Source organism: Protopterus annectens, chromosome 2.part1 (genome assembly GCF_019279795.1).
Source record: "Protopterus annectens isolate FY-2018-M chromosome 2.part1, PAN1.0, whole genome shotgun sequence".
Taxonomy (NCBI): Eukaryota; Metazoa; Chordata; order Ceratodontiformes; family Protopteridae; genus Protopterus; species Protopterus annectens.
Genome location: NC_056729.1, coordinates 1,589,933,700 through 1,589,961,199, shown reverse-complemented (window position 1 = coordinate 1,589,961,199; position 27,500 = coordinate 1,589,933,700). Strand labels below are relative to the sequence as shown.

At 44.5% G+C, this 27,500-nt stretch overlaps 1 protein-coding gene across 1 annotated transcript in view; it reads right to left on the bottom strand.

The window, feature by feature from the left end:
- The window catches only part of MFN2 (mitofusin 2), a 495,982-nt gene that overhangs the window by 410,011 nt on the left and 58,471 nt on the right, over positions 1 to 27,500 (bottom strand). Inside the window, exon 3 of the mRNA XM_044063040.1 lies at positions 15,770 to 15,932. Within this exon, the coding sequence (XP_043918975.1) occupies positions 15,770 to 15,932 (163 nt within the window). The remainder of the gene's footprint in view (positions 1 to 15,769; positions 15,933 to 27,500) is intronic.

Below are 27,500 nucleotides of genomic sequence, written 5' to 3'. Positions count from 1 at the left end.
CAGCTTTAACCTGTGCTGCAGTAATGCTTGGTGCCTGGCACTCCTCCGGTATTGTGATTGGGGGGGCAAAGTTGGCACTGAATCTGTCGGCCAGTATGTTGGCAATATCTGTTGGCTCAGTATAGAAGTACCACTGTGTGGTAACTCATAGTATACCTGGGTATTGCCTTGGAGATTCTTGATACAACTATAGAAGTCTTTGAGGTTGTTTTTAGTGTCTGACGCAATTCTGCCTTCATAGGTGGCTTTAGAGGTTTTGATGAGGGATCTCAACTTTTTGCTGAGGCTAGTAAGGGAGTTTTTCCAGTCTTGGGACTTCATCTTTTTCTGCAACAGTTTCTTCCTTCTATTGCAGAGTATATTAATGGCAGGGAACCACCAGATTGGCTTCCTTTTTTTGGATTCTTGTGTATGGCTAGTTCCATGCATTTATGTAATATTCGTACAGTGAATTGGTATATGATTCGGCAGTCATGTATCTATTTTCCATTAACATGGGTGCAGTGAAGTTAGTCACCTCTGTTTTTAGGAGCCCAAAGTCAGCTTTGGAGAAGTTTTTCATGGTAGTTACCTTTATGGGGGGTGTAGGTGAGATGTGGATTTCCACGGTGATTGGTTTGTGGTCGGATCTAACCAGGGAGGAATTGACTACTGCTGTAGAACAATGGTTGCCCATGTTAGTAATAACCAGGTCAAGGATGTTGCTTCCTCTAGTAGGTGTAAGAATGAGCTGGTCCACGGCATTGAAACTGATGAATTCCAAGAAGCGTTGGGCCAGTATATTGGTGCATGAGTAGTTTTCCCACTTGATGGAGGGGTAGTTGAAGTCACCTAGTATGAGAGTGTTGGGTTTGACCCTAATAGTTTCCAGTGTGCTTAGGAACATGGAGTGGAAGTCTTGGGACATGGTTGGGGACCTATAGCAGGCTACAACCTGAATCATGGAAAGAAAAACCTTCTTCCAGGGCAGCAGTCATACTTCAAGAAATAAAAATAAGGTTAATAGAGCTACCTTTGAAAAAAGTTACCTCTTTATGTCATAGAGAATAAGGTTTCCATTATTACTGCCTCCATCACCTTACAAAATATGCTTGCAAGGTTGACAGGTCTGTAATTATTGGGGTATGTGGAGGGCCCCCCACTTGTGGATCCGGGCCTCAATAGCCTGTTTCCTGATATAGAGAATTAAAAACTGGCTATATCAATGACAAGTCCACCCTCACCTGCCATTTAATTTGACAGCAAGGTCTCTTTTCTCCCTACTGTACAGTTGTAGTATGGTTTACTTAAAAGGAAGTGGCCTGTATTTTATAAAACTTCTACTTCCTTCCTTAGAATCACAGGAAGGGAATGTCCCTTCACTTTTCTAAAAACATTTTTAAGCTCAAACCATTATATGCTATGGCAAAGAATTTTATTTCCCACATATGGCATACCAGAGACATAAGGAACTCTTTTTATCAGGTACTGTCCCACAATCTTACACAAACAGTCCTCAAGCCGTACTGATGTCAGCAGCTGCTATAAAATGACATGGAAACAGTTACAGATCCTTTCTTCATAGCATTTGTTGGAGAGAAAGAGAACAGTATTAGTGCACATAGGTAAGCACATCTTTTTGGACAGTAATCCGATCACTGGACATATTCTTTTCTGTAAGCGATGCATCTTACCAGGCAGCGGTGCTTTAGTCTTGTGGACAGCAAAGGGGATGACTACTAAATTGTCATGCTCAATTATTACAGTTTTCATGAAGTTTTATGCTACACAACTGTAACAAATCAAGGGGGTAGCTTACAACAGAAGTGGGGAAAATGCAATGCACAATGACATCTATGCCTCAGTAAAAAAAAATTTTGTAAGCACACAGATTCAAGAACATAATATTGTATCCATTTTGTACTGTTCTGCTCTGGGGAATAATATGAAAAATGGTTTTAATCAAATATAATACATTACTCCAACACTCATTACAAAAACAGCTTCCCAATGCAGAGACTGGTAAATGGCATGCATAGTTTGCAAGCCTATTAAAACCAATTTCTTTGAAGCAATACCTGTCACAGCTGACAGCTCCTGGAGTACAGGGATAGCTTTGATACTTGGAGTACAGTGATAGCTTTGATACTTCAGGAAGAGTAAGCGAGGGTCTGACAATACTTGAACTAATACACTTTTACCACTGCTGGAATTTTTACAGATTGTTGCAGACTGTTAAAATTTATGAAGTCTAATAGTTTTTGTCCCAGATAATTGGGTGACAATTATACAGTCAATGGAAGTATAATTTAGATACACAGTAGAAACATTTTCCATTACAGAGAAGGTTATAAGTTTATCACAGAAGTGGTCATGTTCTTGAGAGATGACATGACAGGAGTACCGATAACATGTTACATAAACTTATTTCGTAATGCATTATTGCATTGCTATTGTAACCAGAGTCTGAATCCCCCCCCACAGTTTTGCTTATACAATCCTGCATACATTGGAAAGGCTGACAAAAAAAAAAAAAAAAAAAAAAGAAAGATACATCAAGTCTTTGGTCAGTTATAACCATGTATTTATAGAAAGAACAGGTCTCCAAACTAGGTGTTTATGACAGCCAGTAACCATTACTGTCTCAAAAGAAAGGTAAGCCTCTTGGCAGCTTAGCTTTTATTAAGCTGCAAGTGTTGATGACTCGCACCTTCACCTTACTACTACCTGCAGATATTAGCTTGGAATGTCCGCTCATGATAACGGTGGGCTTAACACCAGTAATGGTATAATTTTGCCTGTTTTTTTTTTTTTTTAATTACATTTATTGTTTCTTTTAGGGCCATCATGGAAATTATTAAAAATAACTGGAAAATTAAAGTTTTTGGGGGTAAAACCCATTCTTCTTAAACGTGCATAAAAATACCAACTTTTTTTAAATACAACTTTTAGATTAATCAAAGCTTTAAAAAGATGTGGGACATTCAGATGCAAAGTATGCAGTGTATGTTTATTTGTTACAGACTCTGATAGGTGTATGAACCCTGAATCTGGGAAATAGTCACTCTGCATCAATAATGAACAACGAATCAATTGTCTGCAATACAGTTTGTGCATTTTATTTATTGTTATTTATTTTACATTTGTTGACCGGGATAGTCCGGACTGGATATATGTCCATTTTCAGCGGAGGTCCAGGGAGAAAATCTCCACATACCAAAAAAGAGAGAGTACATACATCACTGAGTGATAAACTCAGACATGTTTAGAAAAATATAGACAAAGAATACAGGCAGATATCAATATACACAATGTGCAGACTTGCATCTGATTGGCAGACCTATCAGAAAGTGTGAACATAGAATACAATCAGATCTCATAATTCACAATGCTTAGACATTCAAATGCTATAAGGCATAGATACTTGGCTAAACAGCAAGTTGGGTAGCAAGACATGTATTAGTGAAGTTGTTAGTCAGGTTTACAACAAAAGCACAGCCAATGAGATGCAAGGTATTTTTTTGAGTTTTCTTTTAAATAGAGGTAGTGAGGTTTCTTTGGTAATGGTAATAAGGAGTAGATTCCATACTTTACCGGTTGAGTTGGCAAATATAGCATCGCCTGCAGAGTTGTTGGATTTTTGGGTCAATATCATTAGTTTATCAGCTGAGCGTAATGGCCTGGGGGCACTATGAGGGGCGAGTATTTTTGAGGGCAGGGCTGTTATCAGGTTGATGGAGTATTTTATGCGCTACTATAAGCTGGTTGACCTGTAGAAGGGTAGGATACTCTAGCCATCCCAGTGCTTTGAGGTTCTGGCAATGGTGGGTCCCAAAAGCCATGCCAGTAGTGAATCTGGCTATATGACTGTAACATCCTGATAATTTGTTGAGATCGGTTTTGCACAGGTTGGCGAGTACAGGGAAGGCATACATAAGGGTAGAGAGGAGGTGTGATCTTGCAATAGCTACCCTAGCTGGGGGTGGGGTGGGGTGAGGAAAGGTTTGGCTCTGTACAGGGAGCCAAATTTTGTTTTTGAACTTAATAGTGTGATTGACATGTTTATCAAATTTAAGGTTGTGGTCTATTATTATGCCTAGAAGCTTTGTATGGTCATCAGGGGAGATAATGGTGTCATTGCTAGAGTTGATGTTGAAGGAAGGAAGGAGAAATTATATGGTTAGGGGAGAATAGTAGTAGGTTGGTTTTGTTAGGATTTAGAAGCAGGCAGCGATTAGCTAGCCATGTTTCTGCCATGCTGAAAGTGGTCTTCTGAGTGAGGGTTAGAAGTTGTGTAGGAGAGGAGGTGGAGCATATTGGCGTGGAGTCATCTGCATATTGGATGTAGGTAGCTCCTGGGATGGTGGTGTGCAGATCATTGATAAAGGAAGAGAAAAGAAGGGGACCTGGTATGGACCCTTGTGGGACACCTGGGGTTAGAGGATGTTGGGATGACAGCTTGCTCTGCCATAAGACAGCTTGCTGTCTACCGTTTAGGTAGGAGTGAAACCAATGTATTGCGTGTTGGTCTAACCTAATGGTTTGTAGGGTATTGAGCAGTAGCTGATGGTTGACCATATCGAAAGCTTTTGAGAGATCTAGGAAGAGTGCTGAAGGTAGTTTGTTGTTGTTACAATGAAGACTGATGACATTAGAGAAAGATAGAAGAGCTGTGGTGGTACTGTGGAATGGCCTAAAGCCGTGCTGAGTCGGCGAGCTTTCCGTTTTGAATAAGAAAGTGCACGATTTGTTTGTGCATGCATCTTTTCATGATTTTAGCTAGTGGGGAAAGAATGGCTATAGGTCTAAAGTTAGATAATTCTGTGGAACTTCCTCCTTTATGGAGATGTATCACATGTGATATTTTCCATATTGCTGGGATGGATCCTTCTGAGATGGATCTGTTGATCAGAATAGAAATGGGAAGTGCTATGGCATCAGTTGCTTTTTGAAGATATACAGCTGGGAGGTGGTCAGCAGCTAGTGTAGTAGGTTTTAGCTTTTTGAGTAAGGTCCGGATCAGGTTGGAGGTACGGTTTGAAAGGTAAAGGTGAGCTGGGTGGATCAGGGCTAGATGTGCCAGAGCTGGTGTTTGTGTCGGATGGAGTGAGATGGGTAGCTAGAGACTGGATAGTTTCAGTAAAGGAGGAGTTGAAGCGGTTTGCAATTTCTACAGGGGATTTATCAAGGGCAGCTGATGGGGTAGGAGTGGTGGAACGACCTGGGTGGAGAAGACTTAATACCAGTCCAGAACTTTTGAGGTTTTACCTGATATTTTTGTTGTAGGAGGGTGTAGTGATTTTTTGTTTAGAATGTCAGATTTTTTGGTCTGGTTCCTTAGCTGCCGGTATCTTACTTGGTCCACAGTGGCTTTGGTAACATGCTACCTGGCCCAGGCGTTGTTTCTTGGTTTTTGTTTCTTTAGATAGCCACAGTGCAACTGTGGCTTTTACATGGATGATACGGGTAGGAGCATGGTGGTTAAGGATAGCCAGAAATCTGGTAATGAAGTACTCAACTGCTTCATGTAATGGGAGTCTTTTCAAGACATTCCAATTACATGGTTTGAGTTCATTTTGGAAGCTGTCAAGGTTAAATTTCCTGATGTTTCTTATAGTTTTGAAGGTGGGCTGGTTGGTATTACCGGCTTTGAGCCCAATAATATAGGTAAGGCAGTGATTGGGTAATGCATCTGACTTATACTTTTAGGGGTGGCTGTTAATAAGCATCCAATCAAGGATACTATCGTTGACTCTATTTTTGCTAAATCTAGTGGGGGTGGCAATGTTCTGAGTAAAGCCGTGGAGGTTTAAATGGGTGGAGGGAGTTTCAGAGGAACAGGTGTTTCAATCAATGTTAAAGTCTCCCAAGACAATGGTTTCCTGGGGATAGTTAGAATCTAGCCAATGTAAGATATTTTCTAGAGTATTGTCATTCTTGCCGGGTGGAAGATAAATGCAGACAATGTATCTGTATTTATTTCTGTTTATTATTAGTATGGTGATGAGAATGTCTGCATTGCCAAACTGGGGTGGCTGTTGGGTGTTAATTGTTACTGTTAGGGTAGACTTGTATAGTACAGCTACCCAGTCACCTTTCCTGGAGATCCAGTCCAGTCTAAGGATGTTGTACTGTGGGGGGGTTATTTCGTTATCTTTGGTTATTGGTTTTAGCCAGGTTTCTGTGAGGCACAGGATATCAGAGGAGTGAACAGCTAAGAGTCCTTGTAGGCTATGGATCTTGTTGTTTAGGCTTCTGATGTCAAGATGACAGACCAGAAATAAGTTTGGAAGTCTATCAATCTGGGTAGTACACGTTGGGTTGTTAGATGGTGTGCTTGGGTCTACTGTTGTGGATGGGCCAGGGTTGGGGTGGATGCCTCCATCCTTCATAAGATTAATTTTTAAGTTGCTTATGAGTCTTAAAAATTTGTTTATGATTTTTTAGTAGCTTTTGGTTTTTAAGCTAATGTGGCGGTGTTTAGCTGGTTAATGGTAAATGGGGGGGGCAAGGAATTAGGAGAGGGGGTGGTTATGTGGTGCATAAACTTATTAAATGCTGGGTTGGTGTCAGAGTTTGGGTATTGGATTTCAAGATGCTGTACATATTTATAGGAGCTTAGGTGATAAGGAATGAATAGCAGGGTAAGGGTAGCAGCATTAGTGTTTTAGCTGTAGTCATAGTAAATTATTAGGGTAGGGTCTGTATTGAGTGTATGTGGTGGATAAAAGATTAGAGAGAATAGAAAAGCTATGGGTGGGTTAATATGGATAGTGGGGTGGATAGAGGGTGTATTATTGTGTTAGAAGTTTGCTGGGTTCTAGGAGCATGTGTAGTTGGTTAGCTAATTAAGGGGGCGTGCCAGTGGTACTATAAACGTAGCACTACTGGGGGCGGGTGGGATATGGATGCAGGGTGGGGTGCAGAGCGAGTTAAGCGAGCAGAGCAGAGCTAAACCAGTAAAGCAGATGCCTAGAGGCAGAATGTGCAGGTATGAGTTACAAGCACGCTTTGTTTCTTTTTATATGCCCAATACTCTGTTCCTAAGACCTACTGTTAAATGAGTTACAAGCACGCTTTTTTGTTTGTTTTTATATGCCCAATACTCTGTTACTAGGCACTACTGTTAAAAACTACACAGTTCCCTGCCTGCTTCTCAATTTATAATACAGAGAGCCCGTTTTCCAATTACCTTTTGTAGCACACTTGCTTCACTTAGTTTATTGAGAAATGCACTGTTTGTTGAACAGTAGAAAGCACTCCGTTTTTACCTTAATTGGGGAAGAACCTAATGCTTATCAGCATAGACAGATAACAAGCGGGAGTTATGGGGACATTCACCAGTGCTTTTTTGGATCCAGTTTGTTAGGTTTACAGGTGGCAAGGTATTTTAGTGGATATTGACCTTATTAAAACAAATTCCGTGGTGGGAAAAGTCTTCCGTACTTGTTGTTAATCCCGGAATGACCCTATATACTTTTACAAGCCTTTCAGGGGGAGGTGAGGTTGGAAAGTACAGTTGTGTACACTTACATAAATGTAGATGTTAGAGTGTATTCACTGTTGCAGTCATCACATCTGGGTTTATCTTCCTGCAGGTAGCCCTCAGCCGGCCTGAATACCAGAGTCTTGGATTCCTGCATCGGATGCTGTCTCTTCTTCCATGACGTCAGGTCGTCAGGGGTATAAAACATGCGGCCAACGCCATTACATCAGTTTTTCTTGCCCCAGATGTCAGGTGCACCACAATGGGAAGCAATTATATATTATGGCACCACTCCAACAAAAAAGAAAAGACACCAGAAAACTTAAATACATCAAACAAAAAGGAAAGGTAGAGCTAAGAGAAGTCAGGGGGCTGGAGAGAGAGTAACCAGGACTGGAACAGTGAATACACTAACATCTACATTTATGTAAGTGTACACAACTGTACTACGTTCTTCGTGTTTCATTGTTGCAGTCATCACATTTGGGTTGATTCCCAAAGCTAAGGAAGGGAGGAGGAAGTTAGAGAGCATTAGGGCCAGCTATTAAGCCCTGCAAGACTGCAGTGGCAAAACCAGCTCTGGATTTAGAAAAAATAGGCATGTGGTAATGCTTGCTGAAGATATGTACAGAGCTCCAGGTAGCAGCTTCTAGGATGTCCCTGGTAGGGATACCTCTGAGAAAGGCTGTAAAGGTAGATGCAGCCCTGGTGGAATGTAATCTTATCCCCTGTGGGGTAGGTTTTCCATGGTGCTTATAGCAGAAATGAATGCAATGGGCTATCCACTTAGAAATGGTTTACTTTGAAATGGTCTTCCCCTCTGCCCTTGCAGCAAAGCCAACTAGCAGCTGTTCAGATTTTCTGAGAGGCTTAGTCCTGTCCAAATAAAATCTAAAGTTGTCTGTGCATGTCCAAAGAGTGCAGTATTCATTCTCCTTTGTTTTGTGGATTCGGGAAAAATGCAAATGAATGGACTGGTTAAGGGACACACTAGACACCACCTTGGGCATAAAGGAAGGGTTGGTCTTGAGGGAAACTGTCTGCACGGAAAGGGCTCCACTGCCATGAGGGCCTGTAATTCAGACACTCTTCTTGCTGAAGTGATGGCTAGAAGGAAGGCTGTTTTCCAAGAAAGGAATTTCAACTCTGCAGTTGCAGCTGGCTCAAAAGGAGGGAGAGTGAGCTTTTCCAATACAAAGTTAAGATCCCAGGCAGGAGTAGGGGATCTCCTGGGGTGTCTTAAATTTTTGGCCCCTCTGAGGAATTGCTTTAGCAGGGGGTGACGGAAGAGGGGTGGTTCAGTATTATAATGTGCTGAAATGGCAGAGGCATAAATTTTAATAGACGAGAAGGATAGGCCCACATTTCTGTTAAGTACAGAAGAATATGAGGTAAGCTGGCTGCGCCCATCCCCTGAATCTGGCTCCAGGAACAGTATCTTTTCCACTTTTCAGCATAGGAATTTCTAGTACTAGGCCTCCTTGCCTCCAGAATGACATCTAGCACCTGCTTACTGAGGGATGCTATTGGAGAGCTCAATGAATTAGCCAGGCTGCAAGATTCAGGGTTTGAATCCGAGGGTTTGAATCTGGCCTGCCTGCTGGGATAGCAGGGAAGGGGTCTGAAGCAGGTGACATGGTTCCAGCAGTGTCATACTGTGCAAGAGGGGGTACCAGTGCTGGCGTGGCCAGTCTGGTGCAATCAGTATTGTCCTTGGTTTGTCCTGTTTGATCTTTAGCAGAACCTTTGAGAGGAGAGGCAGAGGGAGAAAGGCATAAACTGAGAGGCTTTCCCAGGTAAAGGACAGGGCATCCACTTTCCAAGCTTGACTGTGGGAAGTTCTTGTGCAGAATTTGTCCAATTGGTAGTTCTGAGGGGAGGCAAACAGGTCTAGCTCTTGAGTCCCCCATTTGTTCCTCAAGAGGTTGAAAATGTTTGGTTCCAGTTTCCATTCGTGTGGGTCCATGAGATTTCTGCTTAGGTCGTCTGCCAGTGATTTTAGCTTGCCTGGCAGGAATTGAGCTTGTAGGTGCACTTGGTAGCTCAAGGTTGTATTTCAGAGAGCCATGGCTAGTCTGCAGAGAGGGTATGAGTGGGTTCCCCCTGCTTATGTACCACAACTGTGGTGTTGTCTGTCTTTACCAATAATTGTCCTGGAAGAATGTGGTCCTTGAAGTATGTCAAGGAATTCTGTACAACTAAATTCTTTTTGGTTGACATGCAGGTGCATCCGTCTGGGGTTCCATTCGCCCTGAATGCACTGCCCTGCCAAATGAGCCCCCCATGCATAGTCTGATGCATCTGTTGTTAGGGTTTGGGCGGCAGGGGGTAGAGTGAAAGGGAGCCCCTTGTTGTGGTGGCAGGCCTCTGCCCACCAAAGGAACTCTGTCTTTATACAAGGAATGACAGGAATCATTGATTCTAGGTCCTGAGAATGTTGACACCATAGGCTTTTTAGATACCATTGCAGTTTCCTCATATGCAGTCTTGCATATGGAATCAGTAGAATACAAGAGGCCATGAACCTCAGGGCTTTCAGAATTTTCCTTGCAGATAGATGGGTTTTTGTGGCCAGTAGTTTGAAGTAGGTTGTCAAATAAACTTGTTTCTCTGGAGTGAAGAAAGCCATCTGGGAAGTTGTATTCAAGCTTGCTCCCAGGAATACAATTTGTTGACAGGGTACTAGGTGAGATTTCTTTTCATTTATGGTGCACCCCAGTGAGTTTAGAAGCTTCTTTACGAATGCCAGATGTTTTAATAGCAATTCCTGGCTCTGAATCAGACAGACAATCGGACAAGTAAGGGTATATATGAATATTTCTCCGCCTGCAAAATGCAATGGCTGGAGACAGACACTTTGTGAATACCCTGGGCGCAGTAGATAAGCCAAAGGGAAGTGAAGAGAACTGAAAGTGCATGGAGCCTGCCCTGAAGCATAGGTATTTCCTGCAATATTCCCTTATTGGAATGTGCAGATAAGTCTAAGGTTGCCAACCAGGCATCTTTGCCTATCATAGGAAGCAGCTGCTGAAGTGTTAGCATCTTGAATTTTGGGATTACCAAAAAAGTGTTTAGAATAGAGAGGTCCAGGATAGGACACCAGGAGTTGTCTTTTCTGGGTACCAGGAAAAGTCTTGAATAAAAACCTTATCCCCTTCTGCTGGAACAGGCTGAATAGCTCTGATACTTAGAAGAGAGAGAACCTGCTGTTGAGCCTCTGCCCACTGATTTGGGGTTAGGTCTGGCCAACCGTTTGGGGTTGGTAGGGTGTGGAAGTGGAATCTGTATCCTTGGGAAATATTCAAAACCCATTTGCCCTGGGTAATGAGTTCCCAGTTTTTTGCATGCAGGGTCAGCTTTCCTCCTAAGGGAGCAGGCAGCTGAGCAGGGCTTGGAAGGGTTAATGTTAAGTCATTGTGCCATTTTCCCGTAGGGGGGTGTTGTACTACTCCCTGCTTTGGAAGTAGGAGCCCCCCACTGCTTAGGCCTGTGCGTAGCCAGAGACTGTAACCTAGGTGGTCTGCTGTTCCTGGGTTTGGACTGAAGGCCTGGAAGAGGCTGGGAAGGACCAATTCTTTGAAGGTCAATGCCTACTAAATCTGGGAGGCTGTACTTGCAGGAAATCTTTAACAGTTTGCATAGATTTAGCTTTTTCCTCCATCTTTTTGAGGACTTCTGCTGTGTTGCCAAACAGGCGATCTTGGTTTAAGGGAGCATCCAGTAATTTAGCTTTAACATGATCTAGCAAGTTTTTTTCCTTAAGCCAAGCATGCCTTCTAAGTACAGACCCAGTGACAGCAGCCCTGCAAGATGCTTCTAAAGAGTCAAAACCACATTGCAAAGTATGTTTACCAACTTGTTCTGCAGAATGCATTAAATCATGTAATTCTTTGTGTTCAGCACAGTCAGGAATCAACATCATTTTCTGTTTAAGTAGTCCCATAATATGCTGCTGGTACTTTAACATATGAAACTGGCAATTTAAAGCCCTAATGGCCAAAGTAGCACAAGTATACATCTTCTTACCCCACCTGTCCAAGGCTCTAGAATCTCAATCAGAAGGGGTGGGGTTTTTGGCAGCAGTAGCCTTAATGCCCTTAGGTCCTTGGGAAATGGTCTCTTGATCCGCAGTGGGATTCTTGAAGAGCAACTTGTGAGAGTCCGGTATTCTGTAATACCTGTCAGGTTTTCTAGCAGCTGGAGGTAAAGTGTCTGGGGAAAGGATAGATTCCAAGAAAGCATCATCCACAATGTCCAGAACAGGCGGGATGGCTAAAGGCCTGTGTTGGGGGAGGAGTAAGAATTCCCTACACCTCTTTTTGGAATCAGAGTAATCTTGGCTTTCCCAGTGGAAATGCTCCAAGAGTGTGCAAGGTTTCACCAAAAGAAAAATCTTCTGACATCGGTTAAGAGCAAGAAAAGGGATCCCCAACAGGGTACTTAGCTTTTTTGAAGACTTCAGTTCTGAAACTCCAAAACGAAAATTTCAGCAGTCGGCCGACCAGCATTTGCAAACTGCTTCTGCTTCGGACACTGTGCAGCAAGAAAAACTGATGTAATGGTGTCGTCTGCATGTTTTATATCCCTAACGACCTGACGTCATGGAAGAGGAGACAGCACCCGATGCAGGAATCCAAGACTCTGGTATTCAGGCCGGCTGAAGGCTACCTGCAGGCAAATAACCCAAATGTGATGACTGCAACAGTGAAACATGAAGAACATCACCTTATTAAAACAAGTAAGTTGTTATTCCCAGAATGACCCTATATGCTTTTACAAGCCTTTCAGGGGGAGGTGAGGTAGGAACACCTCAACCGACTGGGACCTGATGCACTGGTTAATTTGAAAATGTTGCTTGTTTCTACACTGGCAAGAATGAACTTTGCTTTTGAGTGAGAATTCAGGAACATTGGAGGGATGAGTGAGAATTCAGGAACATTGGAGGGATGCTGCAAATATAAGTAATACATAAACAAATGACGGAACTGTCAGATTTAATTTTCAAATCTCAGTCATTAGAATTTGTGGCTAAATAATCTCTAGATAATGACTTTTATTTGCAGATGTATTTTATTCTTCTTTTTTAACTGGATTAGTCCTGCTAGGTTAGTAGCCTCTTTTCACAGGAAACTCGAGGTGGCATTTACACTACTAGGGAACATTTTGGCCTGGGCACTGGCAAACCTCCCATGCTCTCTTTGATAGGTGCATTGGGATCTTTTACAACCACCTGAGCTACCACCAATTCAATAAGATAGGGCCTTGGTTTAACATTTCATCTGAAGAACGGCACATGCAGGAGTGCAGCACCTCCATTATGCTGCACTGTAGCATTGGAATTTTTTTACTTTATGTAAGAACAGAACTCACAGTCTTCTAGACCAAAGGCAAGTGTGCTACCTGTTGTGCCACTGACACTGCTTTAGAAGTTCAGTGTTAAAAAAGAAAGTAAAATGTGAAGACAGAAAGTTAAAGTTTTCAATCAACGCTGTTTTTTTTTTTTAGTCTGACCTGCAGAAAGACTTTCAAGCTAAAAAATGTGCCTATTATGTATTCTAATAAACAGTCTTAATGTTACCAAGTAGCTTGTGAGAACAAGATACAGGAGCATATGGCACACAACGTGATCTGCAGCTGCATAGCATGGACAGTGCTGCAATGGAGAGGGCATAATAAGTCGGTACACAGCACAGCAGACTACATCCTACACTGTAAATGTGCATTTACAGGTGGCTTGACGGAAGAATAAAATGGAGCACAGTGCAGCAGTCTAGGCATTTGTATGCAGTCAGCACAACTAACATCTGAAATGTATGGAACACTGCACAGCTTCACGGACACAACTGTACAGAATGGATACCAAGAGGGCCAAACTACTATCTATATTTACTTTGACATTTGTTGACCAGGTTAGTCCAACTGGGCAGAAGCCCCTTTTCAACGGCGAACCAGGGAGAAAAGCTCCAGTTATGAAAACTAAAAAAAAGTTACAATTTTAAAAGTTACCAATTTCTCTCTTTTCAGTGTCACTATCACACCTACTCTGAAACTCATGATTTACTGCTGCAGACCTTCTTTTACACAATACATCCAACTTCTTTACTGGAAGCCCTTATTTCCTCTAGCCTTCTTCCTGTCTGTCCCAAATCTTCTTCACCAGATGTTCTGCTTTTCTGCACATGTACCCAAACCCCAGTAATCTGTTCTTTGTTCCTTTTTTTGCAACTGAAGCTACTTTGGCTTCTGCTCTTGCGTCTTAATTTCTTCTTCTGTTCCACAGTGCATCATACTACCAGTCTCAGGCACTTCATCTCTATCACCTCTAGCACACTGCTCTACCTACCTGTCTAGGGTTTCTATACCACACAGTAATACTGGTCTCACCACTGTTTTGTGCACATTACTTTTCAGCTTCTTTGGCATTCTTCTGGTCATATACTACATCTGACACACTGAACCAGTTGGCTGCAGCCCCTCTGATTCTAGCTTTGACTTCTCAATCAGACTTCCCATCTCCTCAACCAGCCCTCCCAGATACCTGAAGCTGTTAACCTGTTCCACTACTTTCCCCTTCTATCTCAATTCTCTGCTTCTCCTGATTTCTCCCAATTTGCTGCCATTACAACTGTCTTATCTGTACTCAGTTTCATCCCATGTGCTTTCAGTTTTGCTTTCCATTCCCCTATTCTTTGCTAAAGTTCTTGCTCAGAGTCTGCCTATAACGCCACATCATCTGCATACAGCAACTCTTCTGACATGTCCCCACCGACAAGTTTGCTAACATAGTCCATTAAGAGTATGAACAATAGTAGGTTCGCAGCTGAACCCTGATGCACACCTACTCACACCTGGAATCCCTCTGCAAGACCGAACACTATTCATACACGAGTCATTGGGTCCTTGTACATATATTGCACTAATTCTTCCCAATGTTTCTGGGACTTTGAATGACCGCAGGACTGCCCAAATCAGCTTTCTTGGGACCTTGTCATAAGTTTTCTGTAAGCCAGCACAATTCAGAAAAGTTCTACACTGTGCTTGCCATTATGCCTATTTCCATGTACAAGCCTCATTTGGCTGCGTAGTCTGTGACTGAGATCACCTATTATGCCATACTACAGATCCCCCACTGGACCGTGACACAGTATACCATAGTGCATGTCCAAATTGTCTATTGTGATCAGGGTATTACCCCAATAAACAAAAATAAATAAATAAAATAAAATAGTACAGTCATTATTGCTTGATGATGCATTTACACAGGTGCTGTGATACAGTGGAATCAATTTACAAGTGAATTTTAGCAACATGCTCAGCTGTGTGTGTATGTTTGTCTTTACATACTACATATGCATGCATAACACAAACTGTGTGCCCATAAGTATGTATGCACTTTCTGGAGATAAGTCTTGAGCACAGAATCTTACCACTGTGGCAAGGGTGTAGAGGGCATAACTAGGCATACTCAAGGTACTGAAATGAACACACTACTTCTTCGGACCATATCTTAAGCTATATTATGGCTCAAAGAGCAAAGAAGACTTAGAAGTGTCTAAACTAGTGCTGCTGTATAAAGCTAGACAAAATATACTTACTCCATAACAAATTAACTTTAAAAATAGCCTTTTATGGTTAAAACTGGCAGCAACTGCAAATAAGGAGAGTCTTTCCAAAGAGCAGAGGGGCAACAATTTAAGGTTTGAGTACATTTGAAATGATGGAGGAGGGCAATGGCATGAGGTTTGAGTATAAATATAAATTTCAGGCTGCACCCGAGTTGTAGCACTGACTGCTTCTCAGACTGTGCTGCACCAGACATGCAGTGGCTTCTGTCCAATCAGTGGACTTCTGTGAATGTGTTGTAATGCAGTTTCATGTGATAACTGCGCTACACAGCAGAACTGTTCCTAAACTGTATTCTCACCGTTGTTTATGCTGCGTAGCTAATCAGCACAAATTATGTCATCCGTCAGCCCAGTGTACAAAAACGCATCTCTTCTGCAGCTCTGCCACTATGTTATCGAAGAATCATATGTAGGTATTTTCCATGCATTTTTTTTTTTTTTTTTTTTTTACAGCAAGCCCTAAATGCTGTGCATATTGTCCAGGAAGCCAGCATACAGAGAATGGCAGAGCTTCATTTCTTTGTTTTCATATTCTGTCCATACCTCCCCACTGTAATTATTTAACATACACATGCAAGAATGTACTGTTACAAACAATCTGAGCCAGTAGCAAGTGATCTCAAGGACTCTTACACTATGGGGCAATAAAATGTCATACGACATATCAGGCATTTATTACCTTAATGCTCCTCCGCTCCTCAGACCCCTCAGTGAGTATGTACGCCTCAATGCCATCAGTTCCCTCTACCCGTAAGAAGCAGTTTGTGGTGTGTCCAATCCCTGATGGAAGCACTTTATCCCACAGCATGGCATTAATAACACTGCTCTTTCCATTACTCGTCCTGATGAAAAGAAAAAAAAATACAGAGAATACAAACCAAATATTATGCTCTCTATTACAGATGCAGTACTTTCCCATAATGATGCAATTTCCAAGCTCTGCAACCACCCACTTCAGTGTATCTTGAAAAATAACATTACGCTATTGGTTAATCTGTCATCAGTTTCTAAGTAGAAAAGTACAATCCAATACTTGGTTCTTTGTGAACCCTAGAAGAGAAGTAACATAAAAAGTAATGAAGTGAAACAAATCAAAGCAAATACAAGAGAAATATCTCCTTTGAAAACAACATTGCCAAAGTGGTTAGAAAGACCTTCTACATAGCCCACCTCATCACGAAGGGTTTCACATCTAGATCAAGAGAGGTAATCGTGCCCCTTTATTCATCCCTCATCAGGCCCATCATAGAATACAATGCCCCTTTCGGGATGTACCTTACCAGACACCTGCAGCAATTAGAAAGACCCCAAAAGTATCTCACCAAGAGGATCAAGGGTCTCAAACAGATGCCATATGCTGCTCGGTTAAAAAAACTCCAGCTCTACTCAGTTGCATACCGCCTACTTCGAGGCGATCTATGCCTGACATACAAAGCTATGTCAAATCCAGAATTAATGGACATGCTCCACCTCAGTAAATCTAAATCCCTTAGAGCCACACGCTCAAGGGACTTGAACCTCAGCACAGAAATAAATAGAACTTGCTAGAGGGACAGGTTTATAACCCAGAGGCTCCCTTCGCTCTGGAATAGAATTCCAGTTCATGTGAGGCAGAGCACCTCAATGAATCTCTTCAAGAAGAATCTCGATAGGTGGATGGGGGATCGTAGGTTTGTCCCAGGGATTACTCCCGTGTCACTATTAGACAGAGGCACAGTAAACTAAACCTTAAAAAGGGCACAGTATACTCAAATCAAGGGGTGGCGTAAGCCATACAGAATCGGGCTAGGCTTATAATTGCCCCAGGGCAGATAGCCTAGTATGAACCTATGAACCTAAATATGGCCAAAAGAGCAGGTTCAAAAATGGAATAAATGGACATTCTAAAGTCCAAGGGCACAGTATACTCAAATCAAGGGGTGGCGTAAGCCATACAGAATCGGGCTAGGCTTATAATTGCCCCAGGGCAGACAGCCTAGTATGAACCTATGAACCTAAATATGGCCAAAAGAGCAGGTTCAAAAATGGAATAAATGGACATTCTAAAGTTCAAACCAGTCACCAATGTGTACATACATAATTCATAAGTACCAAAATGACATTATAACAGTGTCAGTGTCTGAACAGGTGGCACACACTCCTTTGGTGTAGAACGCTGTGGGTTCTATTCCTATACCAAGGATATCAATTGTTGACACTGTAGCTGAGCATAAGGGGGTGCTGCACTCCTGAGTGGGCCATCCTTCATGTAAGACATTAATTAAAACAACTCTACTTGAGCTGGTGGTAGCTGAGGTAGATGTAAACGATTTCACAGCACCTATCAAAAACAGTGGTGGAACTTCATTGATGCCCTGGCCAAATTTCCCGTAGTATTGTAAATGCCATTTCATGTCTACCCCGAAAAGAGACTACTAGCCTAATGGGACTAACCTGGTCAACAAAAGGAAAAATAAAATAAATAAGTAAAAATATTTGCAGAAGATGGCTTTTAAGGAACCAGTGTGGGTTTTGGAAATAAAACATTGCTAATCATTATTTGTTTTTAAATTTAGTGCACCATCGGCATTTCACGAGATAAATACATACAAGTAAAGACAAAACTGTCAACGAAGAATGCCAGAAAACATCTGTGACACAGCAGAATAAAGCCCTGATCATCACCCAAGTGACACTGAATCAATCAGCTGCCCAACTACAAAAGTGGACTGGGAAGTGAGACAGTGAGCAGCCAGGATTTACTTGCACATCCTGAGTACAGCAAGGTTGGCTCGGTCCACTGCTACACTGGCACCTGGTGGAGACCAGGTAATAAACATTCAGCATAAGGGAAGAGACTGCTGTAACCAGAATCTGAGAGTGCACGGAAGCACCCGGACACAATGTGGACAGCACTGAAGGTCCCTGCTGTGGTCTGAGAGTATGTCAAGCTATCAGGAAAAGGTTAAAAGCTTAAAACACTAAGAGTACGTGACAGATGGCAGCTGCAGTCCTTTTCACCCATCTCCCTCACCCTATATCAGGTGAACACTTAGGAAGGGAGAGAAAGAATAAATGGGTCGCTGGAAGAAGCTGCTGAATAATTAACAGAACTTGGAGGAAAAATGTAAAAAATGAATAAATAAATAATTCCAGAAAAAGAAAAGCAGAGTCACAGTATGAATAAAAAGAACAGAAGAAGACATGCAAGCAGAACGAATGGAGATCTGTCCACAACTTTTACAATTTCTATCTTCCTCTCTACAAAAAAATCCACACATTTTAATTTATAACATCAACATTTCTTACTATTATCACAATTATTTAAATATCAAAATAAATCTGATGAAGGATGGTAATGACTAAACTCAATTTTGCAGAACATGGTAAACACAACTAATCTAGTGAAAGATAGTTATCAGTTCAACAAAACGTTAACAGTATACGGTAACAGCAGCCACAGCAAGTAATTTTTCAAGTAAATTATTCTAAACCTCATTTCACCATTCTTGGCAGAGTAAGAGCTGGTGATCACATGAACCCAGAGTTTAAAACAATTAAGGAACTTTTTTAATGGTGAACAGACAAACAGGTGAAAGAATAAGCAAAAACAAAAACTTTGCATTCACCTTCAAGAGGCAGTGACCATAAATATTTGTTCTATATAATAAGTTATGTACTCACCATAACGTTCCATCTGAGTAGGTGACTTCATTTGTCTGCAACCTTTGAGTCTTGGATCCGACATCGGATCCGAGCCGGCAACTTATTTTACAGCTTATGGATCCAAGCTCCTAGCTCCTCCCCTCACCCATAATCCCCTGCCAACCCCAAATGACCTCAGATCAAGTTTGCCCTTCTACAAGTACCTTAAGTAAAAGGTGCCCCGACAGGGATCAAGGAAAGACATCCAAGAACTAACTTCTGAAGGCCAGGGGGAAGGGGGGGGGTGGTTGCAGACAAATTAAGTCACCTACTCAAATGGAACGTTATGGTGAGTACATAACTTCTTAATCTGAAGTAGGGACTTCATTTGTCAGCAACCTTTGGGACAGAGTCCCCAGCTACCTAAATCTTGGGCGGCCATCATGGAAGGATGTTCCGGAGCACTGCGGAGCCAAAGGATGCTCTCCCTCTGGAAATAACGTCCAGTTTATAATGGTTGATAAAAGTATGAGAGGAGGCCCAAGTGGCTGCGGAGCAAATATCATCCAAAGGAACTCTAGATCTAAAGGCGGCAGAAGTACATTTGGAACGAGTGGAATGTGCACGGACTCCCTGAGGTGCGGGCCTCCCAGAAGTTTCATAGGCTAGAAGAACACACTGAGAGATCCAACGTGATAAAGTGACCTTAGAAACAGCTTTACCCAAATTGAATTTGGCAAAGGAAATGAACAAGTGATCGGATTGTCTGTGACCAGCAGTCCTATAAATGTAGAAGCGCAGTTGTCTGTGCACGTCTAAGGAATGCAGCTTGTATTCTCCTTTATTCTGGTACTTAGGAAAGAAAACTGGTAGGTTGATGGACTGATTGATATTGGTTTTTGAAGCCACCTTAGGGAGAAAGGAGGGATTGGTCCTGAGGTACACTCTATCCTGATGAAAGATCAAGTAGGGAGGTTTCACAGAAAGGGCCTGAAGTTCGGAAACTCTTTTCGCTGAAGTGATGGCTACAAGGAACGCTGTTTTCCAAGACAGATATTTAAGTTCGGCCGAGGCAGCTGGTTCAAAGGGAGGGGCAGTCGAGGCTTGAAGGACTAGTGATAGATCCCAAGGGGGTACAGCTTCCTTGATAGGGGGCCTGAGCAGAAAAGTACCCTTGAGGAAGGTTTTGCATAGTTTCACTGTCATCAAAGGACCTGTCTCATGTCCCACATGGTAATGGGAAATGGCTGCCAATTGTACCTTGACTGTCGAACAGCTACTCCTTGCTGAAAAAGTCCGGTGAGGAAGTCCAATACGGATGGTAACGGCGCAGTGAAGGGATCTAAGTTATGATGTTCCGCCCAGACGGAAAAGCACTTCCATTTACTGCGATAAACTTTCCTAGTGGAAGGTTTATGCGCTGCCACCAAGATGGCTTTAACTGGTGAAGAGATGCCGGGAGTCCTGACTAAGAGTGGAACTGGAGCAGCCAAGCTGTCAGCTTCAGGTTGTCCAGATTCGGGGTCGGTAATCCTAATGGATGGGATATTAGATCCGGGCTGGGATCCAGAATCCAGGGAGGATTCACCAAGTGAGACCACAGGTAAGGGAACCAAGTTTGACGAGGCCAGAATGGGGGCAATGAGGATCATTCTGCTCCCCAACCGAGAGGCTTTCTGTATGAGCTTTAGCATCAGGGGTAGTGGAGGATAGGCATAAAGTAGACCGGGCGGCCAAGCATGCACTAGAGCGTCTCTTGGGGCTTCCCCTGGGATCAGAGCCAAGAAGCTGGCATTTGATTTGAGGGAGAGGCAAAGAGATCGCAGCAGGGTTGCCCCCATTCGGCAAAAATCCGCTTCGCTACTTGGGAATTGAGAGACCACTCGTAAGGGGAAAGGATAGTGCGGCTGAGTTTGTCCGCCAGAATGTTGGACCATCCCGGAATGTGCGTTGCGATCAGAAAGCGGTTGGTGGAGATCACCCATTCCCACACCCTCATGGCCTCTCGACAGAGAGGGTAAAGACCTGGTTCCCCCCTGTTTGTTGATGTACCAGACAACTGACATGTTGTCCGTCTGTATCGCAATAGTTCCTACGGGGAGAAGGTTCTGAAGTGCTTGCAATGCCAACAGCACCGCCCTCATCTCCAAAACACTGATATGCAGGGAGGTCTCAGTGTCGTTCCACGTGCCTTGGACTGTTCTGCTTGAGCAATGCCCCCCCCCACCCAAGGCGAGAAGCGTCCGTGGTCACCGTGACGAGAGGAGGCGGAGTGCAGAAGGGACGTCCCGTATGGAGGTCTGGGGACTGGAGCCACCATAATAGGGCCCTCCTGCAAGCCTTGCTGAGTGAGATAGGGTGACTGAGGGGGAGAAGCTGAAAGGACCATTGTACTTGGAGGGTCCACTGTAGTACCCTCATATGCAGTCGAGCGCATGGAAGAAGAGTTATTGCTGCCGCCATGGAGCCCAGCGCCCTCAGGACCAATTCCACCGGTGGAGCTTCTGCTTGGAGGATGGCCCGCACATGAAAGTTTTGAAGTCGTTCCGAAGTGAGGTAGGCTCGCAGACTTCTCGTATCCAACTTGGCCCCTATGAAATCTATCACTCGTGTCGGAGCAAGGGAGGATTTGTCCATATTGATCGTAATGCCTAATTGGGGAGCTAGGCGGAGAAAGTAGTCTCTGGCTGAGCAGAGTAGATGCCTTGTTGGGGTGGTCAGGAGCCAGTCATCCAGGTATGGGAAGACCTGTATTCCCTGGAGTCTCAGGTGGGCCGCTATCACTGCTAAAACTTTGGTGAACACCCTGGGGGCTGTGGTGAGACCAAAGGGAAGGACCCTGAACTGATAGTGACCGGCTCCCAGCCGGAAGCGGAGAAACCTCCTGGATCGTCTGTCCATTAAAATGTGGTAGTACGCATCCTTGAGGTCTATTGAGCACATCCAGTCGCTCTCCCGCAAGAGGGGGAGAATAGATTGAAGAGTGACCATTCGGAATTTTTCCTTGGTTACCGACAGGTTCAAGAGGGAAAAGTTTAGAATCGGTCTCAAGTCCCCCATCTTTTTTGGCACCAGAAAGAACCTGGAGTAAAACCCTAATCCGAGCTGGTCTGGGGGGACGGGCTGGATGGCTCTTTTTTCTAGCAGCTGCTGGATTTCTGCGGCTGCCGCCTCCCTCTGATTGGGTGGTACATCGGGGAGGTTCCTGAGTCTGGGGACATGGTGCACTGGGACTTTGTAACCTCTGGATATGATCCGAAGCACCCAGCGGTCTGACGTGATGGATTCCCAAGCCGCCAGGTGCTTTGAGAAACACCCCCCCGACTGCCTCCAGAGTGGAGCAGTCGAGCAATCCCTCAGGGCTGCTGTGTGGGCCGATCAGAGAAGGTTTCTCTGGACCCCAAATTTTTCGGGGCCCCTCTGCCTCTAGGCCGGCGTCCTCCCTGTCCTCCTCTGCCACGAAGGACTGGTTGTCCGGAGCAGGCTGGGAATGTTGCGATTTCTGGAACCACATCTTCTTCTGTCTCTTTTGGTTGTTGGAGAAGGACCTCTGGGGAGCAGAGAAGCGGACTCCGACGACAGACAACGTCTTCCCGTCCTTTTCGCTCTGGACAAGTGTCTCGCGAACAGTCTTGCCAAACAAGGCAGAACCAAAGGGGGCATTCGCAAAGGATGCCTTAAAGGGCTCCGCGAAGTCACAATGTCGGAGCCAGGCCTGACGTCTCATAACTAGACCCGCTCCGCTGGCTCTAGCGGCTCCCTCTGTGACGTGGGACAAAAGCCGCATAGAGGTATTTGAAATAGATCTTAGAGTGGCCATACGAGTAGAGTACAACTGCTTGTCCTCCGCCGACATGGACTCTGGGAGGGAAGCAGCATATTCTTTGATAAGATCTCGCTGCATCCTAATATGTGCCATGTAGTTCAGGGACCTTACTGAGAAGGTCGCTAACTAAATACCCGCTTCCTGAGGCGATCCATCGAGCGGGACTTCTTGCTCGGTGGATGGACTGAGGGGCTCTCCTGAGCAAGTTCCCTCTTAGTGGCTGCCGCCATCAACATGGCATCTACGGGGGGACCCTTGCTCCAGTGGGACCAGTCTGCAGGGGGACTCAAAATTCTATCCGGACGTTTGGGGACTGTCTCCACAGTGTCCGGCTCCTTCCACGCCCTGGTGGTGATGAGGTCCACCAGAGGGTCGGCCAGAGAGGACACCCAAGAGGTAGACGGGCCTGCTTCGAATGCCTCCAGGAACACGGACTCGTCGGAGGAAGCCTTGGGGGCAGACCACCCCCCCCCTGATCCTGAGCATTTCCATGATGTCTCCAAAGGAGACATCCTCGGGGGGTGACCTAGGGGAGCCTTTCCCTTCATCCAAGTCAGTGTCCTCTGTTAAGGACTCGGGGGGAGTCCACGTGTCTCCTCTTACACTTATGCTTGCGAGGCACATCCTCGGGGGGACTGTCCGAGGAGGTTTCACCAGCAACATCCTGTTCCAATGGAACAACCTGGGACATCGAAGCAGGCTGTCCCTGTGGCCGGGTGATGAAAGCCTGACCCAGCAGAGAGGGGGTGCAGGGTGGAGCCGAAGCAAGGACCGGGGGTCCGGATGCTCTCGACAGAGCCCTCTCCACTGCATCGAAGGCCGAGGGGGAGCCGCTCTCCCTGGGGTCCGAAAGCCGACGCCCACTCGGATCCGATGAAGGGATCGGAACCGGCGCCAAGGCCATCGGATCCGAAGGACCCGTGTGCTACGACCTGGACGGAGCCGAAGGCACACTGAATCCCTTGGATCCGAAGCTCGACCCACGGCTCCGAGAGGTCAGATCCAACGAAGGACCCGACAGACTCGAGGGCAGGGTCGGATTCAAAGTACCCAGTACTGTCGACGCCAACCCACCCCCCCGGCTCCAATGCTGCCCGGCTCCAAGCGCTCCGAACCCAGGAAGTGGGTCGGAGAAGGAGCTATCGGGGCAAAAAAAGGTGTAGAGCTCCCCCCTGAAGGGGGGGGGGGGAGGCAGGAGCACTCCCATCCGCAGCTGGGCCTGGATGAACCTTATCATCCGGTCCAAGTCTGCGTCAGAAAGGCTGCAAGTGGATCTCGACGAGGCCACCAAGGCGGGCCTGGAATGCCGCCTCGATGACCTCGACGGAGATCGGGTCTCCTCCTCCTCGGGTCGCGGGGAATCAAGAGGATCGGAGCAGAGGAGGAGGGGACCTGGAAGCCGTGGAGGGAGAAGCTGCTTATCTGGGGGGGGGGGGGGCCCGAAGCGGAGGTCTCGGCCCGCTGCTTGTGGTGCTTCTCCCTCCTTTTCTCCCTCCTGGCCTCCCTTTCCTCCGGCGCCTTAGTGGGAGTTTGAATCCCGGCCGGGGGAAGGGGGGCAGCAGTGGCCACCACCGAAGGCTGAGGAGGTGCCACGGGAGTAACGGAGGCCGAAGCCGAAGACGGGGGCAAAAGTCCTGCCAGGATCAGCTTCGACCTCCACTCTTTCAGTGCCCTGGGGTTGAACGCCGCGCAAATGGAACACCCAGAGGACAGGCGTTCAACCCCAAGACACCGAACACACCGAGTGTGGCCATCCGCCGGTGAAAGCTTATGTCCACACTCGGTGCACTTGGAAAAAATGGGTTTTGGGGCCTCCGACATGTTGTAAAATAAAAGTAAACTACACAATCACACTAGGCCCAAAAAAAACACACACACACTCTGCGAATCAGCGAGGGGAGGGATTACACTAACAATTGAAGAAAATTACGAAAAGGGAACCTAAATCACACACACTTTAATTAACCAACAAAAATATATCTAACTTGACAATTTTTGAACACTTATCTGGTACATCGCCAGGAGCTCAAAATCCAGCTGTCTCTTCTAAGAGCGGCAAACTAGATCTGAGGTCATTTGGGGTTGGCAGGGGATTATGGGTGAGGGGAGGAGCTAGGAGCTCGGATCCATAAGCTGTAAAATAAGTTGCCGGCTCGGATCCGATGTCAGATCCAAGACCCAAAGGTTGCTGACAAATGAAGTCCCTACTTCAGATATGACACTATCCCCTGTATAAATTCTTCATCCTAAATTTTAATTTTCATACAAAAGCTTAGATGGCATAACTGTTGTACACAAGTTTAAAATGACTTAACAGCATACTCAAGAACAAAGGAGGGCACACTGGCACCTTTTAGTGATCGATTTCATGAAGACTATGTCCTTACCACATTTTTATCATCAAAAACAGCACAGCAAAATCAAACAATAGTCAGAAACAAAATAAACCGCAGTATCTGTAGGTACACCAACACTCTTTAGTGGCAAAACAATGACTTCAGTTAGCGCTTTCATCTCCTTTAACTCACAGAGACTTCTTCAGACTAAAATTCATTACTCATTACATACATAAATACCCATACTTAGGATACATCACCCAACAACATCCAATCTAAACTAAGAAGCCTAGTCACATGATAAAACAGACTATATAAAAAAAAAATAAATAAAAATAAAACATCTAAAAAAAAATCAGTGTTTGAACCCTTTTCTTTTTAAATACATAAATTCCGTTATTATCGCAACCAGATTTTTAAAGTGGTGCAATTCATACTGTGATCTCGGAACGACTTCATCTTTAAGTGGAAAGGGGTGTGTGAAGTTTTAACTGCTAATCTGTCAATGTGGTAAAGAGATGTAAGAGGAGGAACAGCAGCAAAATTCCTCTTCCTCAGTAGCGTAACTCCCCGCTTTGTGTCTGCAAACTGCTTCGCAGTACAACTGTAGGCTGTGTTCTTCTATTGTCATTACTATGTGCGGCATCTCAGCACTTTTCAAGACATTGGGCAGGATTCACGAAGCCTCCGTGTAAGAGTTAGCAAGTCTTACACGGAGGCTGCAGTTAAACCGGGTGATGTCAGCATGCCATGCATATTCATGAGGGCATGCTGAATCACACCCTAGGCTAACACGGTCCATGTAGCAATGTAGGGGGCGTGTCTGCATGGCGAGTCCTGCAAAGGGACACGCCCCCAGAAGAATCACAGTCCCAAAAGGAAACTCCCACGAGCGAGTCCGCGGAAATGTCAAGAAACACAACAGCACACATGCCCCCACAGACTATTAACCCAACTGAAATGTAAAACGTAAAAATGAACAGTTTAATTTTTTTTTTTATAATTTCAAAAATGTTTGCCTGTAATTGCGCTCGTTTGCGCGGGTGTGCCCTTTGCTCAGCGACAGTTAGCACTCATTGGAAAAGCATATAAGATCTAAATATGCAAAATAAGCCAAGTAGCAATAGCACAGCGGTAGAAACGTCGGCCAAAGAGGAGGTAGTCACGGTTCGAGCCCCAACAACATCATTTTTTTATTTTTAGTGAAATAAGCATGAAACAATCCCCTGACATATATGTATATATGTGTATATATATATATATATATATATATATATATATATATATATATATATGTGTGTGTATATATATATAATATATATATATATAAAATTATAATTTAAGTAAAATGCAATGAAATGGGCCATGTTTTTATGAAGAAATCTGACAAAAAAATAAAACAGTTTATAAGTGCCCATAGCTGAGCAGCGCTCTAGCAAGCTGAGTATGTCTGCCCGTAGGTGACCAGTGGTTTAACAGGTGTAATACGAGTGCCCGGAGTTGAGCAGCGCTGCAACACGCTGAAACTGTGTGCCCGTAGTTGCGCAACATTTCTCACAGCGTAATATGCGTGCTCATAGCCAAATAACGTGTTAACCAGCGTAACCCGTTTGCGCGGAGCTGCGCAGCGCAGCGCGCCAACCGGCTTACCAGCGGGCAACGTTGAGCAACCTGTATGAAAGCCGCCTTTAAACACACACACCTCCTAGCCTGTCTAGACAGTAGTAAAATAAAAAAAAAGCAATGCCCAGGCTCGAACCCAGGATACTGTGCATCATAGTCAAAGTACTGAACCACTAAGCCATGACAGCTGTACTGAAAAATGCAGTATTAGCATATATATAGGAATGAATGGAAATATAAGCATGACAAAGCAGGTTTTGTGAAGCTGATACAATTCCAAAATGGCCAATCACAGATAAGGGCAGGGAAAACGGCATATATAAGCCCCATAGGCGGGAATACACAGCATAACTGATTGTGGAACCTATTTGCAAGTCAGGATGGCAGGTGTAGGAGAGGGTAGTCGCTTCCGAGCAGAGAGGTGGGGTGTTGAGTCCAAATACATGGTTTGGCTCCTAGTCCATGATCATGAGGCTCAACTCATGCAGGGCCAGGTTCTGTGGGGTGCGTATAAGGCAGAGGCGTGGAACCGGTTGGCACATGATCTCACCAGTGCCACAGGCATACCAAGGACTGGTGAACAGGTCCGTCACCACCATGCGGACCTGAAGAGACAGAAGCAGGACCAACTGAACCGTTGGATCCAGGAGGCCCGGCAAATGCCCAATGCCCCACTACTGAGTAAGTATCCATGTAATTATGTATGAAAGGAATTATCCTAGCTGATATTATGGAGATGTATGTTCCAATATTACTTCATTTATATTACAGCTGCAGGTGTGCGTTCTGCGAATCGGTGAGCCTATGGTGATAGGCTGGAGCGGTTGCGCCACAAGGCAGGTTAGTAATTATATTTCTGTAATTGTTATACAATATAAGTGAGACAGCTTGTAAAAGAGTGCAGTGTAGTTACATATTAATAAAGTTCAAATAACACTAGAAGAAAGATTCTGCTAGTACTGTATGATTAGATAAGTGATGCAGCCTGTAATCCAGAAATA